Source organism: Ptychodera flava (genome assembly GCF_041260155.1).
Source record: "Ptychodera flava strain L36383 chromosome 23 unlocalized genomic scaffold, AS_Pfla_20210202 Scaffold_23__1_contigs__length_28996876_pilon, whole genome shotgun sequence".
In the NCBI taxonomy this organism is placed as follows: domain Eukaryota; kingdom Metazoa; phylum Hemichordata; class Enteropneusta; family Ptychoderidae; genus Ptychodera; species Ptychodera flava.
In genome coordinates this window covers 24179471-24197137 of record NW_027248277.1, presented here as the reverse complement: position 1 = coordinate 24197137, position 17667 = coordinate 24179471, and the positions used below count along the sequence as shown (strand labels likewise).

At 37.6% G+C, this 17667-nt stretch overlaps 1 protein-coding gene across 1 annotated transcript; it reads left to right on the top strand.

Annotated features, from left to right (window-relative positions):
• The first annotated feature begins 1265 nt into the window (after positions 1-1265).
• LOC139123643 (poly(A) RNA polymerase, mitochondrial-like) lies at positions 1266-17653 on the top strand. Its single transcript, XM_070689811.1, has 8 exons — positions 1266-1436; positions 2268-2428; positions 2980-3213; positions 4868-5095; positions 9004-9215; positions 9988-10214; positions 11807-11899; positions 13943-17653. The coding sequence occupies exons 1-8, from the start codon at positions 1286-1288 to the stop codon at positions 14545-14547; spliced, it is 1911 nt and encodes a 636-aa protein (XP_070545912.1). The 5' UTR covers positions 1266-1285; the 3' UTR covers positions 14548-17653.
• The last annotated feature ends 14 nt before the right edge of the window (positions 17654-17667 follow it).

The window sequence follows — 17667 nt, the reverse complement described above, 5'->3', positions numbered from 1 at the left end:
TCCCTGCTCTGCAGGACCTGAGACAGGCTGCGGTCTGATGTAGCTTTTGATATTCGCAAATATTGGAATCGATTGCTTTGATTTTCTCCGTTACAGAAGGATGAAGAGAGATCACAATCCAAATGTGCATTTTAATTTCAATATTTGGGATAAATTTAACCCTACGGTGCTATTTACGGTATTACATCCGTCAAAAATCTCTAGAAAGTACGTTTTATAAAGATACAGAATATACATTTTTTTTATATTGGAGCCCTTTTCGTGTGTTTTGTTATAATCTGTCAACTCTTTGGTGCGTATTGTAGCAAAATTCACCGAGTGACATGGTGGATTGGAAAGCACTTTCAAACAAAACTTTGTGCAATGGGCTTGTTTTAGTTAGTGCTGTTGTGCTGTGTTGTGTTGATGTTTGTATCTTGATGCAAATGTCACGATGTAAACAGAGGCCTATCGCAAAACTGATTTTTTTTTCTGCAAAAGGCCATACCATAGGAATAAATTTGATACAAGTACAGCCAATGACGACTGTAAATCATTTCTGCATGAACACGAGTCGTTCAGCATGGGCGCTACTGGTATTTCCTGTCCAAAAAATCGTCCAACTTGAAAAAAGCTGAAGGTAGTACGCCCTCATATTGAAAGACCTATACTTTTGCGCAACTGTTCCTTGGAGGAACTTAAAACCATTCCCTTTTCGAAATGAAGATTAAATATCAGGGGTCACCGGCAAACTTAAGTACATGTACTCATAAGGAAACACATTTCTCGACACCTGAAAAGTGAAACAAAATGACTCAGCCAGGTTATCATCCCTGTGTTAACTCTATGGGAAAGCTAAATTTAAAGTATTTCAAATTTTTGGTTCATATTACCAAAACCATCTTTGATTGTCACAAAAATGAGGTGCTCAAAAATTCATATCCTAGAGGCGCACAAACGGAACAACAGAGGTCCCGAAACGATATTTGGGAACGTGTTAGCGCAGCAGGTTTTTCATCACTACATTTTAGTTAGAGATAAAAAACGAGATTTCCTGACGAAATAACCGTAAATTCATCTGAAAGGGTCAAAGTTCAAATTTAACTTGGGGACAGTTGGGGTCACAGATCAATCGCGGTTCGCATTTGTTCAGCGAATACAAACTTGATGTTTGTTTCTATTATCGAATATAGTTTACTGTATTGCGTTTCTTTAGTTTTTTATTAACATCTCTAAAAAATCAGTTTCAAACGCGCCCGTGACCCACACCTGGTATTGCTTACCCATGATGCTTTGAAAGAGCAATATGGCGGCGCTCATGAGATGTCGAAACCGCATGCCGCCTGTGATTTCTCACTGTCGTCCGTGGCACAATTATGATGGCAGGGTCTATGTGACTTCAATATTTGAAGGTAGCTACAGGGGATTAGCTAATGTCACCACAACAGGAAATGCAGGTATTTAGTAAAGTTTTTTTTCTTTGCGGCCATACACTGATACAGACCCATACGGCAGGTTGCAGCCGCAGTGATTGTACAGTCAATGAGTCATTAGTTCATTTACAATGTTAGTACTAGTAGCTCGAGCCTCAGGGTTTGCCCAGAAGATTAGCTGGTACATTGGTTGTCGTCCAACCACAACTACACCCAGGCAAAACCTCGAGATACTGTACCGCAGTAGCTTTCGATGCAGAGTCGTACTCATGGCCTTGCTGCAGCCCGTAGCTCACAACTTATACTTTCCCCGGCGATTTGGATGATAGCTAGGTCCCACCACACAGAACAGCTTGGGATTGGGAAAGACGTTAGCTACATATCAACGTATCGGAACTGCAGTGCACGGAGTGGAGCACAACACACAGCCTACGGCAAATCTGTACTAGGCCGTAACATCATATGCCATACGTGGTCGCTAGTGCTAAGAACCCATTTTGCCAACTCCGTAAAGTACTTGCCATGGAGCCTCCATGGAACAACATGCGACTCCTGGCTGTTCCAACAGTATGACTCTGCGCACAGATAGGCGACATAAACCTGTGGTGAAAAAAAATCTTGCTTTTCGTTAGGCGCTCTTACTATGTTTTCTTTACATAAACTTTGCCTGATTTCAAGACTTTTCACACCAAAACCAAGTATATCGGAACTATTCAGCTGAATAGCTTACTAGTACTTTACACTTTATAGTGTGCCGCATACCTGTGAACTATAATTTCTCGTAAGTAAAACCATGTGTTCAAGAAACCTGATTTTCCTATCTAAATGAAACCATTTCTCTTCCTCGTCAACAAGGTCAGAAGAAGAAAAAATTTTCGGAGATGGTGAATGACAACAGGGATAGGGCATTCCGCAGTCTGTTGGTCAGACTGGGTGACGAGGGTATGGACAAAGGCCTGCTTGCCTACTGTTCACAACACGGAAAAGTCAAACACTCATTTACATATGACGGACAGGTAAGTATAACAATATACATTGTTTCCTTCGCATATGATGTCATTGTTCTCTCTTTAATATGCAAAAGTAAATATATATCATTGACACTTGCAAATTATACATTGTTATGTAAATTGGCCACCATTGTGTTTTCAAGCTGTGGAGAACTCTGCATATAATTATATTATCAGTATTATGTTTGATTTTTCAAAAGCACAAAACTAACTAAATATTTTAAATTATCACTTTATGTATTTAATAGTTCCCCCCCCCCCCCCCCCCCCCCCGGCAACAGAACAAAACCAGCCAATATCATGCAATTATCAATGTTGTTAAAATTTCATAGTAGATTTTTTCAACAAAGTTTCATCACATTGAAAAAAGCTACAGAGGGTAAATTTTGCTTAAATATGCTTTAAAATTTTTAAATGTCAGTAAAATCAAACATACAATGATGACATCTGGCCATTTCAACAGTTAGCGTAAAAAAACCAAAACCCTGCATATTTGGATGTGGAGGACATTATATCGTCAATAATGTGATGACATGGTCTTGTTTTTTTTTGTACAGGACAGGTATGCAGTGGTTGAGTACGCAGAACAGAACGATGTCCTTGAACTACTGAAGAAAGCCAAGCCGCCCAGGTCGCAGTCCAAGATGCCGTTCCGCTCGCGGCTCCTGAATTTCTCCGGCGGTGATGCAGGCAATGTGAAGACCAAGAAAAAACGGAGAACGACCAGCGCAAGGAACACTGGGAAAGACCTCCAGGAATCCTTTCTGAGGAAGTTGTCGAATGCAGAATCAGTAAGTTTGAACTTTCAGTGAAGTTGAACACCAAAATTTCACATCAAGGGTGATTATTCTCTGCAGTGGGTATACATGTTGTGTACACATATTGATTGGCCCTGAGGGTAAGAGCTTTGGTTTGTTGCCTTTGTTCCTCACAATCGCCCTGAAATGGTCTGTTTCACAAGGCCTATGAGAAAATGAAAATTTTTCGATTTGTGAAAGTCTTGAGTCTGAAAATGTTTCCTGCCGTGCAAAGTTTGGTACTAGAGAAACAAAATGACTTTCACTTATATTTGAAATTCAAAACGGCTGCCATCTCCGTGTTAGATCTATGGGGAAAAATAAAAAGTTTCAGATTGCGAGAAAGTACGAAGGTGAAGTTATTTGTTTCTTGAAGAGCTTTAACCCTTTCACCCCCAGTTCCCTGTATACAGGTCCAACTTTACCATAGAAAACAATGGATTTGGGACAAACCATGGTGGTGAAAGGGTTAAAAGCTTGAGTCCCCCACTAGTGGTAGATCAGAAGGGTAATGCCGATGAAATAATGTGAGAGTTGGTATACCTGTCCCAGAAGCACATCCTACCTTCATTACCAGAAACAAGTACTGTAGTAAAATTACTTTTCCAAACCACAGTCCCTCCTTTGACCAAACACACCGTCCTTTGACCAAACACACCGTAAACACATCTAGGACAGTGTTCTTGCTAAGGTTGGGGAACATTAGTAAATAATTTGAGAACCCCGGTAACATTTCTGCTGTCCCCAAATCTGATTGCATTGATACCGTATACCAAGGTGAACCCTGGTAAAATGACTGGGGAAACCCGGTAACATTTGCAGGTGTACCGGCCCTAACAAAACACGTTGGATCTCATCAATATTCACAGCACTCAAGGTACAGAGTACTTCAGTATAGGGCCAGAACTATAAAACTATCATTGACAAAGGGTAATAGGCCTGTAGCTGTTAAGTTTGATGATTTCTTGTCTCTGTTTTGTTCTTTACATCAAGGGCAAGTTCTTGTTCTCCTCCTTGGTTGAAACACCAATGACTTCATCTAGCTTGCAAACACTGTGCCTGTATGTGTAGAACTCACCGTTATTGTTTACATTTGGATTCTAGTCCGCACCAGAATTCACCTGTCAACAAAAACAATGCAGTCTACACATGTACAGGCTGAGTTGACAAGCTGAATACCCTGTATCTCAACATACTTTGGGAAGTTGAACAAGAAACTGTTGTTTACATTGAAACAATCATCACAACTTACTCTACAGCTACTGTCCCTGTAAATTCCAAATTTCAGCAATTTAAATTTGGTAAAACCAGTACACTCGCCTTGTTTTGCTTTGCTTAAATTTCTGTTCCAAAATGTGGATGTGTGTCAACACACAGCATGGAATGGAATCACTGAGTCCTACTCTTCTAGAGACGCAGTAGACTTCATTGAGGAGTCTCTGTGTGTACCAATCATGATGAATTATGGGAAATCTCCAGTCCTGTGAGACGCAGCCTGTTTGAAGCTGCTGACTTCTTGCTCAAGTTTTAACAACCCTTTCACCCCCAGTTCCCTGTATACAGGTCCAACTTTACCATAGAAAACAATTGATTTGGGACAAACCATGGTGGTGAAAGGGTTAAAATAATCAATGAAATTTCACTACAGGTTGATGATCAAATGCTCCTGTTGCTACGGGAACAAGCAATGCCCGACGAAGACGTCCACCTTCGTTTTCTGATCTGTTCGTTGGTTGAGGAAGCTGTTGACAAGATTGTGCCAAGCTGTAGGGTGTATCCGTTTGGATCGTCAGTGAACTCGTTCGGAAAAGTTGGCTCGGATGTGGATATGTACTTGGAAATCAACTCTGAGAATGGGGTTGTTCCGCGGAAAACAGTAAGTGCCCATTAACACTGTGATTTCATTGCGGTCACCCCCTGACTCCCTGTACATCCATTCAACTTTTGTCATGAAAACAATAGGAACATTCGGGTCAGTCACAATCAGGGTGGGCTAGATGATTTTCATTTGTTATGGACATATATCTGCTATTCAGACTGATATTATATTGCTTATTTGTTTCTAATAAGTAATAATAGTTGTAACTAACTTGGTCACATAAAGAAATATTGCATATATTGTGCAGGTTTGGTTGTACATCCACAAAAATGCCTTGAAAAACTGTAAAAAGTAGCGTTATGCTGTTTCACTTCAAAATGTACTTAATTTCAAAATGTTTTTTTGAACACAGTGTTGAAAGTGTGGAATTTTTAGCTTACATATGTTATTGCAGAATACCTAACCTTTCTTCCACAAGTTATTTCATGTGATTATGTGCATCAGAACAGAAACTGTGGTATTTTTACCAAAACAGTAACATCGTTATGTTTTTTGTGTTTTATGACCATAAGTACATATACCTTTAGTTTATATGTAGAAAGATGGATAAAATATTGTAATAGTGAATTAATTCCAACCTCAACATCCATGGCAAGCACTTTATACACAAAAATTTAAATAAAATTGCATATGTATTGTTTTGTGAATAAATGAAAATTGAGATTGTTGTGGTCGGAATTTCTTGTAGCGTCCGTGACACACTCATATCTTAAGGACAACAGGAGTTATAAAAGATCTGATGTCACAGGCCTAAGTGTCAATAGGTGCCTACCTTAAATAAACAAATTGTATAATTACTGTCCCTTACGTTCACTATTAATATTCCTAAAATATGGAAATGTAGCATCCGTGACGGTGTAGCGTCCATGACGGTGTTTACTACATAGTCATAATTAATAACTATTTAAAACATTTTAAAGCAGTTAATCCACTGAAACATATAAATACTAGTGTGTATTGTGTGTATATACATGGAGTTGGGTTACAAAATGTCTTCAAGGCATAAAATTGTAAATTTGCACAAAATTGATTTTTAAAAAGTAATAAAAACTCAAAAAGTTATGTTGAGCCTCAACTGTAACACTTAGATTGGTGTTTTTTAAGAATGCAGTAATTATATTGAATAATGTTATTTGAATTCTAGTGAAAAGAACAATGAATTCTGTACTGTATATGCATTTATTATTGTGTATTCCATTTCAATTCATTATGTCACGGATGCTACAATAAAATGCAAACATTGTTTTTCAGATTATAAGCCAATCTAAATGTGAAATAACCACCACATTTTGTATAAAGGAAAATGAGGGCAACTCAGCACATCGGCTCTAACTAGATTGTTTAGTATTACGCTATGGTGAATAAAAGGATCATTGCATTTATTTTGTGTGGAATACATGGCGAGACACCGGTGAATCGATAGTGCTTTGACCCTAGTCATGTGATCTGGGTCCCCGGTAAACCTGTTTGTTGATTGAGTGATTCGTCTTAACGGTGTTTCGGAACCAAAAATGGGGTTCCTTCATCAGTCGCTCTCTTGTTTTGTATCCCCTCCGCTTGGTTGTGTGATGAAGTCATCTTCGTCCTCGAGGAGGAGAAGCCAGATTCGTTATTGAGAGAGTTAGCCACTATTGACTGACTCTACAGTGAGCGATCCGGTGTGTGTTGTCATATTATAATAACATGACCCAGCATCAACCAGAGTTTCTGGACGCTTATAAGGATTTTTGTTTTAGGGCATATTTTGAGCGTTGCTAGTGCTCGTTATGTTAACAGTAAATGTTGTACTAATCTGACAACAATTACCGGTACTTGTTTTAGGCATTTAACCAATTAACCAAACTTTTGGTTTTGTGTCTTTTCATGGACTTTGTAATAGATTTCGGGTCAATATTGGTGCCTGCTTTCGGGTGTTTGAAAAGCATATTGTGAAAGGCTATTTCGAGAATAAATCTTATTTCTCTGTGTTTAGCCATTCCCAGGTTTCATGGTTTCGTAACATAATTTGCTGTAAATGGCCTTTGAAATCGGTTTGGTCTGAGGAGAGTATTGGTTTATTTATTAATTCATGCCGCCAACTTTGATTACTTATATGGAAGCTCTCTCAGTTTTTGATTTTCTTTGCCAGATGATGTTTTCTGTACTGCTCAGCAATCTTTTCAGTTTGGTTGATTGTAGTACCAATTCGATGACAGATTTTATTTTTGGTTTTATACGATAAGTTGTGGCACAAAATGGAGACAAATTCAAAAAAAATTCAGTTTCCCCGTTGTTAAAACCGCTATCGTGAAACCTTTTAACTGTTTGAGCGATGTGGGCAAAGTGTGTTTGAATTAACTCACCGGACTTTTCGGTTGTCGTTCCGGATATCGACGGACTGCTTACTCCTTCACATGTTGGTCAAAGTTACATAACGAGCTATGATTTTGTATGAAGGATTTGTTTTAGATGCTCGTTTTATAGACCATGAGGAGTGTCGTCAGAAAACGACTCGAGGGTTGATCCCAGAAGGAAGCTCGTGATTTTATACTCCAACTGATTTTTGCAGTAGTTGCTATAGCTTTCTTGTTCAATTTAAAGAAATTGTCAATGTTTTGACACAATTTTCACAATTTAAATGTTTGATAGAGAAAGGTTTTGGAGAAAAGAGAAAGAAAAAACCAGATTGTTAATTGCTTTTTATTTCAAATTGACCTAACTCTCAAGTTTGATTTTGGTAGCGTCCGTGACAAAATTACATGTCATACTAAACAGAAAATATTTTAGAAAGAAGTTCATTTTAATTACACTGAATGGTATTAATATTGTTGCTATAGCATGGTTAATTCATGACAATAAAATTTTAAGTACAGCATACCAGCGGAAGGACATGGAGAAGTTGAAAGTCCTATTAAAAAATATGATCAATATTGTTGTATTTCTCACTAAACTTGAGGTTGTGTTCATTCATGGGAAAATAAGTAAATCATACCAAGTATAGCTTATTTTAATGCCAATATGCATCTTTTATATTGTAATAACATAAGAAAGCATTAACAAATCATTGTTTAAAATTTTATTATGACATTTGTGTTTCATGTACAACTTTTCTGTAGCGTCCGTGACACTGCGTCGACCATATAAAACAATGTGCACTGTGGTAATACTAATGACGTTTGCTTCACCAAATTTTAGGAAGATATGCCCCATACCATAACCTTTCAACATATTATTTAACTGGACAGTTATCATGAACTTGAAATTTTGACCTAAGTGACACACTCTAGCGCACCCTGATTGTGACTGACCCGATTCCATTATGTTGCAGTGACAGGGGTTTAGGAGGTTCAAAGAAATGCCAGGCAAAAATCTGTAATCAATGATATCAAGGAACCAAAATGAAAATCTGCCATGACATTGTCAGGTTTCAAATCCACTTGAAAATCACTATTTCCATTTTCAATCAGTGAATGTATTTGTTACACATGTAAAAGTATTCTGTGTAACTTGAGAAAATAAAAGCAAAAATGAGAAAAATATCACAATGGAGACTACCTGTACCAATCATTTCAGAACAAATTAAGTTGTGTACAAGATCTGTTTTCTACTCTTGATATTGCCATAATTCTACACATTTATTTTCTCAATAATTCGATAGAGCATGGCATTGTTGTATTAGAAAAAAGAAACATCTTTATGTAGACTTGATATTCATGGAGTAGATCACTGTTCAAATCAGGCAGAACATTTAACCTGTTCACCCCTAGAACTGTGTGAAGTGGTCCACACTCACCAGTGCTAACAATGGGTTTTGGCCAAACCATGTTTGGGAAAGGATTATACTCTAGGGAGAAAGAGAATATGACATTAAGGGCTTCATCTCACCTATAATTAAGTCCAATATATATCATATTGCTTTTTTACAGGGAAGACACCAATATCAAATGTTATTTGACACCAAGTCTGCAGCATCAGAGAGGGCAGCCACACAGCAAACTTTGGCTACCATGGCAACTTATCTCGAAGAATTTGTACCTCACTGCGCCAACGTTCAGAAAATCCTGAATGCCAGGTGTCCTATCGTTAAGTTTTATCACCAAGCTACAGGATTGCAGTGTGATCTGTCTTCTAATAACAGGTAAGATTTCGGAACATTTCATATAAATCAGTTGTAACCTAGGGGGTCATTAGGGTCAGGGATGTTCTTTCACATTAGTCATTTGTATGCTAGGGAGTCACAAGGATAATGATTAGGGATAGAGTGTGTTTTGCATGAATCCCTTGTAACCTAGGGAGTCATAAGTTTTAGGGCAATGGATAGAGAATGTTGTTAGACTCCACAGGAAAACAATTTTGTGTTTGGATCCAAAGTTCTGTTCAAAGATCTTCCTTTGTGCTCATTCACTTCATAATAGCTATAGCAGAGACAATACTCAGAAATTAATGAGCGAATTCCTCCAGGAATAGATACTTGGACTCAAATTTTTGTAATGTACTTTTGATCTACGACTTTTGGGGGCTCACATTATAAAGCTCTTTGAGTAAGAAATATTTTCACCATTGTAGTTTTTTTTGAAAAATCAAAATTTTTTTTCCCCTCACAGTTAACACAGGGATGGCAGCCATTTTGAATATCAAATATCATTACATGCTACTTAGTTTGTTTCTCTAGTACCAAGTTTTTGAAGGTGACCCCTGATTTTTATTGTTGAGAATGGTAGAAGGTTTCGTTGAGAGAGTTTTTAGCAAAAGGTTAAATATTTCACTAGGTGTGTATTACCTTAGTCTCACATAACAGAATTGCCTTCATCTCTATTACTGGAGCTACTGGGAAAGTGCAGATTCTGATAAAACATCTTTTTTAGCTGAACTCCTTGATACTTATATACTTCTTTTCCAACCATTCACAGAATTGCCACAAAAAGTACTGAACTACTGTACCTCTATGGCAACCATGACCCGAGAGTGCGCCCTCTGGTGTTCACCATCAGGCATTGGGCCAGAGTCAACAGCATCACATCTGGTGTCCCAGGACCCTGGATAACAAACTTTGGACTCACCCTGTTGGTTATTTACTTCCTCCAGACCAGAGCAAAGCCAGTTGTTCCAACAGTAAATTACCTTAGAGATGTATCAGGTATGTTGTAAATAAAATATTTCTTCTTACTGATCCAGTACTTTCAAAATAAGCAAACCAGCTGTAGTTGCATTCATATATTTTATATTTCATATACTTCATATTTTTTGCACCGGATAACGTCGATTTAAAGAAACATCAACAAATCAATAAAGTAGTTATAATAATATGTAGATTATTAAACCTCAGTGTGTACACATAAAGTACAGGTGTATAATGTGATGCACCTGACATTGGCAGGAGAAAGATTAACGACATTCTATGCCTGATAAAACAGGTTTCTTAAGATAGTATGCACCTCGAATGTGAAAGACTTAAACTTTTGCTCAACTTTCCTAAATGAAACTTTCAACTATTCTGTTATCAAATCAACAAAAAAAATCAGGCGTCACTGTGCAAAGTTTGGAACTAGCGAAACAAATTACCCAACATGTTGGGATATTTGAAATTCAAAATGGCCGTAATTCCTGTGCTAACTCGATGGGGACAAATTAAATTTTGAAAAACTAAGCTGCTGAAAGTTTTTCTTTCTCCAAGAGCTTTAAAATGAACCCCCACAAGTGGTAGATCAGAAAACAATTGTAAATATGTCAAAATCAGGTCAAGTTGGTGTAAACTAGTAAAGCAAAACGTCTAATGTTGTCATGCTACAGAAAACCAACTTACATTCTTCACGACAGAATTTGCAAACTAGCCAACCTTTTTGCCTTTTCTGCACACATTTTTCAGTTGACTAGTTTATACTAGTAAACAAAAGGGTACACTAGTGTAGACTAGCTGTATAGTAGTGTACACTAGTACACACTAGGTTATACCAGTATTCACTAGTGTACACTAGTTAACACTAGTACACAGTAGTATACGATAGTATACAGCTAATTTATACTAGTTTACACTAGGGCAGCTTCTCTTACAAGATTTCTATATTTCACTTTTGGTGTCCTGTGTTTAATGCACCTATAAATGTTTTCCACCAGGTGGGGGGGGGGGGGGGGGGTGGGGGTGTTGAGTGGGAATGCAAGCCTAACAGGAGAATTTGTTATGTTTTTTCCAAGCTATGTCAAATTCTCCTTCCTCAGTCTAGAAAATTATGTCAAATACCCAAAGAAGGGGGAAAAGGAGAGGCTACAAGTAGATACTTTAGGACTTGATATCAGTGCAAATTCCAAACGCAATGCACAAAGCCAGTCTTCCGCTGCGTTGCCACCATCAACACATATGACATTATGGCTAAGTCCCGGCAGCCATAACACAACCCATATTTCAGTTTTATCACCCCCGGTAACAGATTTTGCACACTACAAGCTCTTCTGCTTCATTGTTTCAAATTCCCCACTGCCGGGCATATTTTGGCAGGATACGATTCGCGATCGATGTATTGACCCTGTTGCACGCCTCCCAGTAGAAAATACTTACAGGTGCATATGTATTCGAGTACTCATCATACCTGACAGACAGGTGAAGTTGTCATGGGTTAAGACAAAAAATCTTTCAATGTACAATTGAAAGTGTCTTTTATAAAGAAGGTGAAGCCATGACTTATTGTCATGGAGCATTTTGATAATATTCAAATGTCACTCATTTCCTTTCAGATGAGGAAGACCATTTGCTCGTTGAAAATGTTGACTGTACTATTGCCAGTGACCTCAACAGACTAGCTCCCTCGCAGAATGAACAGTCACTAGGTAGGTCACCATATGTCGTATTTTGATGATTGTTGCAATGCAATTTCTTTAGAGTGATACTGTATATGCCTCAAAATTGGACTACGTAAGCTTTTTTTCTAGCAACCATTCTTGTCAAGGAAACTGTCAACCATTCTTTTAACAATTCAAGAATATAATTGGGGCTCACTGTGCAAATTTTGGTACTGCAACAACAAATTACTTAAACTTTCAGCCATCCTTATGTTAAGGCTATGGGTAAAAGATTAAATATTGTACTTTTACAAAAATTATGTTATTTGCTTCAAAAGCTTTAATGAGCCCTTACAAAGTGGTAGATCAGAAAAGAATTACAAAAATTGAGAGTAAAAATATTCTGTCCCCGAGGCACATTCTAGGCAAAATATACAGATACCAACCCTAGTGTGTCAAGTCAGTTGACATTACCGAGTGCTCTGATTTTTACGATGCTAAGAAGTTGACAGTTTGGGGCTACTGTCCTGCCAAGTGAAATCAGTATTGCCGATACATGTAATAGCCAGCCAAGTAAGCGTTTAGGCAGATACTTGGGGTGCTGAAAGTATTGAGCCAAGCAAAAATACATAACGCGTGTTGCATTCTTGTGTATATGTGACATGTAGAGGTGTGACAGTAGGTTTGAGCTTGATGTTTGCTCCTTGCTGCCAGGCCTATAATTTCCGTAACTGCTGTGTCACCGCAATGTAGAAACTTTTGGTCAGGCCAAGACAAATAATAATTTGTTTCTCATCGTCGCAGGCATCGAATCAGACCCACCGCGTCAACCTTTTTCTCTGCTCATGGTGAAATAAAGTGAAAAAATAATAGACACAAAAAATACGCGACGATAGTGCATAACACAGTGCTGTATAAAACAGAACTGTAAACAAAATAACTGCCATTCAGAACTCTACACATATACTGTTATATTAAGCTGTCAAAACTCTGCATTGCTGAACTATAAGTCAAACCTCAGAACTGTTGCTGTACTAAAATACTACAGCAACGCTGCTGTGCATTTATCTCTGCTTGCATTCCTCTGTTGTTTTCATGTTTTTGCGCATTCTTGTTGGATGAAGAATAAAAAAAATGAGTGGAAAAAAACCCCGGTCACCGCATCATTTTTGCAATATGTCTAGGATGAGAAACAAACTTTTTACTTTCCTTGGCCTTACACAATTTTTCATTAACTGACATTTTCACAGCATAGAAATTTTAGCTGATAGCCGGTTGTTTTTGCCGGCTGCCGACTATTTTCTACATCCCTGCTGTCAGTAAAAAGCAGTATTGTGCCAAAACCTACACAGATTTTCACCTACTGTACAGGTCAAATCAGTCAGATCATGTTTACAGTATCTATATTTTCGGAGTCCTTCAAATGTACAAGCTGTACAGCAAATTCAACGTATGGGATATGTTATAAATAATGAGGCTTTAACCCTGATCTTGGCAAGTTCATATTTCACCATCAGGTCAAGTTGGTTATTAAAATCCATTAAAACATAATACGTCACATGCAGTGCACTTTAACAAAATTTGAATATTTGAAGGCCCCAAAAAAGATTCATACTGTAAACATGATTTTTCATAAATTATTGAGCCAAGTGTGTGAAAATATGTACAGATTTGGCTTAACCCTTTGAGAGCTGCAATTTTTCCCACCAAAATTTTAGTGCAACATTTTACCAAATTTTAGGAATTTTTTGTGAATTTTTTTGGGATAATTGTTGACCAAAGGAACATCGCATTTCATTTGCTACAGTTCTTTATCAAAATTTTGGCAAAATTCCAAAAAAAATGTGAATTTGGTATATTCTATAAAGGCGACAAAAATTGGCTTTGGTGCTCAAAGGATTAATACCAATTTTTACTGACTGGGCAGGTTGGGAAGTGATACTGTTTAGTATATGATACAACAAAACAGACAATTGTCTGCTATAAAAATCATTTTGTCAGAGTAATTTTGTCTCTACCAATAATTAGATGATTTCATTGCCATATTTTTCTTGCATATTTTAAATCTAAATATTTGTATCTTTATTGCAGAGGAGCTGCTCTATGAATTCTTTGAATTCTGTGCCAAGTTCAACTTCCAGAAGTTTGCGCTGTCACTACGCCACGGAGAGAAGTTCTCCAAGCCAGAATCGGGAAACCCGCTGTACATAGAAAATCCATTTGAAACCGAACTCAACATAACACGGAATGTAAACTATGACCACTTGCAAAGATTTGTAACCAAGACACAGGAAGCTCTATGGATAATTGACAAGAGCGAGTCAAGAGTGAAGGACGTAAAAAACATGAAAAATTCAACGGATATTCAACCGTGGGGTCTTGCGAATTTGCTGATTGCTGTTGGGACATCAAAAAGGGGACTGCGATCGAAATCGCTGCTTTTAAATGAGTATATATCTCCGATATTTCAGTCACTGGACGTTACGCAAAGTTCAGCTGCCAGTTCGTCTGCCAAGGATGCAGCCAACAATAATGAAAACGCCAATGCCCAGACGGCTGCCGCGACAGGTCATAGGACAAAGGCCACAAGGTCAGGACACAGTGATCGTGACGCTGATGTCACAAGTGACAACCCCAATGATGGTCAAATGAAATTAATTTCAAAGAGGAAAACTTTGAAACTCAAAAGCAGGTAGAGACATTAAAATGTTGTTGAGCTGAGCATTTGACATGCATTTTAGCTCTAATCCTGCCAGAGTGTGTCACTTCCCAAGTACATGTCAGCAAAAATCAGTTTTGAGCCAAAACCACATATTTTCACCCACTTGGTATGTCAGAGCAGATTTGGTCAGTGCAAAACCAATTTACAGTATCTAGGTGTGGTGTTCAGGGGCCTTCAAATATTCAAGTTTTGTTTAAAATGCAGCAAATTGGACCTGTATGCCTCAATGGTGTTGACAAATTTGACCTGACGGTGGCATGTCAACTTTGCAGAGTAACGGTCTAAAGGAAAACAGAATCAGCCGGTCTAACTCAACTGACAATGTATTTGTGATTGAATGGTATGTTCAATCCTTAAGACTCATACTTTGACTCAAACTTTTCTTGGTGTTTACTATAGTAACATACTCATGGCATGAGTATACTTCTCGTCAGGTTTGATAGGTGTAAAACCTATTGGACTTTTCTCTAATGATGTCACAGTTCATGTATGATAGTGCAAAAATAAATATTTCTTCAAATTTTTTACAATACTTGTTGACATTAGGCTAACAGGTATGTTGTTTCAGTCCATGTTGTGATGGAAATGGTGAAAGTCAGATGTCAAACGATTCAACCACAAGCTGCCATGATAAACACACACACAAAATGGAGAATTTTGTCCAAACTTATACAGCAGTGTTCTCTACACAATGCTATTTTTAGTAACCTACGATCGCGATTACAGCTAAATACGTCACCTGTTCTGACAATCACATGAACAACACAATTAGCCTAGCCTCCCCATGATTCACAGCCAGTGAACCAAGTGTAACTACCAACCATGGTTCTAGATGACGACGATGTCATTTGATCTATTGACCCCTGACCCAAATGAAGCCATCTGACGAATGGTGACTTGCTATGCTGTACAGCCATGCTTGGATTGACTGGGTCAGATCTGGAGCACACACAGCACCACCAGTGGCAGAATGGAGAGAACGGAAGAGCAATTATCAGGCATGCGCTGTCGATTTATATGATTTCTTGTTTTTTATTTAACACCAACAAACTCAGCAAAACAACAATCTTGGACAAAGTCAAAACAAGTTAGAGAGCTAGTGGCTTAACTTCCATGATTATTTAAAATGTCAACCATAGTTTCTTGTTCTACTCCCCATAGCATGTTGAGATGCAAAGTATTCAGCTTGTCAACTCAGCCTGTGTAGACTGCATTGTTATTGTTGACAAGTGAATTCTGTAAACAGTAACTGTGCATTTTACACCTATAGATGGTGCTACCAAGCTGAATGGTAGATAATTGAACATGCTTTTAGGAGTAGAACAAGAACTCGCGATTGACATAAGAAATAAAAGTGAAAAAAAAATCATGAAAAGTTGCAGCCACAGGCACTTTCAAACACTTAAAATACGATTGGCAACCATCATTATAAAATGAACACTGCAACTGCATAAATAACTTCATAAAGTTTTCTAAATTATCATGTCTATAACACTAACAATGAGGTCGGGATCTGACAACTATGGACAACAACTTTCTTGTGTGATAGAGTGTGATTGTCAGTATCTTCACCAATCACGTACTCAGTTACAGAGCACAGAGCATTTTATCAAAAGGCCCTAAGTAACCAGTGTTCTGGTTGGCTGATAACAAGAAATGTGTTACAAGGTCAATATTAGCATAATCTAATGTATTCAACATGATTTCAAATCCAAAACAAAGTTTCTTTGTTATGATAGTTGAAAAAGAGTTTCATCACATCAGGCATAAGACCAGTTCTGACTCCAGAGCTGCTTGTTAAAAGCTACAATAAACATTCCTTGATTATTCAGTCTTGGAAAAACAGCATGATTGGTAACTGAATTTCTGATAATTGCATGAGATGAACAAAAAAATTTTAGTTCGTTAACGATCACAGCAGGGAAACTCTGATAATTGACAACTCTCAATTTTATGCAAATCTAAATTTAAGTAGAGAAAAACAGAAAAAAGTAATTTTTTTTCAGATTCCTTTCTTGTTCAACATGATGATGCAGTCTGGCCCAAAGCACTTTCCAGCAATATGTCATAACAGTAAAAGAAACAACTTCACACACATTTGTGACAGTAGTTTTAAAGGCACTGGGTCACCAGTGCTTGAACTATCCAATCACTGATTTTCACTGGATGGCTACGTGAAAATTTTATGCTGACCAGTACTTTGGAATACTGCCACTGTACCAAGAGCAAACATGGCTGACATACCTCTTTTACCATATTTGGATATATGTAAATTTATGCTGACCAATACTGTGTTCCAAGGGCATACAGGGCTGACATACCTCTTTTACCATATATGGATATATGCAAATTTATGCTGACAAATACTGAGTAATGCTGTTACTGTTAGTAAACATGGCTGACATACCTCATACCATATATGGATGTATGCAAATTTATGGCAAATGACTAATATTAAAAACACTATTAACAATGTGCTGCAATTTTTTACGGTATAATTTTTTCCACTAAAATACCATGTCAGTGAGATTCTAACACGTCTCATTTAACTTCTTTTTGGCTATTTCCAGCCAGCAGCCACTGTCTTCACAATGGAGACGACCAATGTAGCAAAAACATTATTGGCTGATCAGTTATGCAAATTTCACATTGCATTTCCCATACAGAATGGCCAACTTTTTCTCGCATTTCCATTAAAAAAAGCTAGATCTGTAAACGTGGTTAAATGTCATCGTTTTGAAATAGTTAAGACTTTACGAAGATGAAATGAGTGAATATGCAGAACATATTCAGTCTGTGTTCACTCAACAATATATGAATGAACCAAAAATCAATCAAGATAACATTCAAATTATATCATGATTGCTACAGGTTGCAACGATGTCAATGTTTCCCCTTATTTCCACCACCTCTGAATATACCACACACTGAAATTTGCAGATTATCAGCCATACTGGATCGTATTGCAAAACAAACTGACAGGTTCATGTATTCAAAAGATTATTTTCATTGCAGTACAGGTGAATAAAATTGTCTCTGCAAAACAAAAGAGTCTTGTTCAATGTGCCAAACTTAGAAAAGCATCTGATATCTG

Bases quoted from the DNA above. Each gene is read 5' to 3' on its own strand.
- LOC139123643 (XM_070689811.1), top strand. From the start codon at position 1,286: ATGGCGGCGCTCATGAGATGTCGAAACCGCATGCCGCCTGTGATTTCT. The intron at 5,096-9,003 runs GTAAGTGCCCAT...GCTTTTTTACAG, and splicing joins GGGTTGTTCCGCGGAAAACA to GGAAGACACCAATATCAAAT. The intron at 11,900-13,942 runs GTAGGTCACCAT...TCTTTATTGCAG, and splicing joins GCAGAATGAACAGTCACTAG to AGGAGCTGCTCTATGAATTC.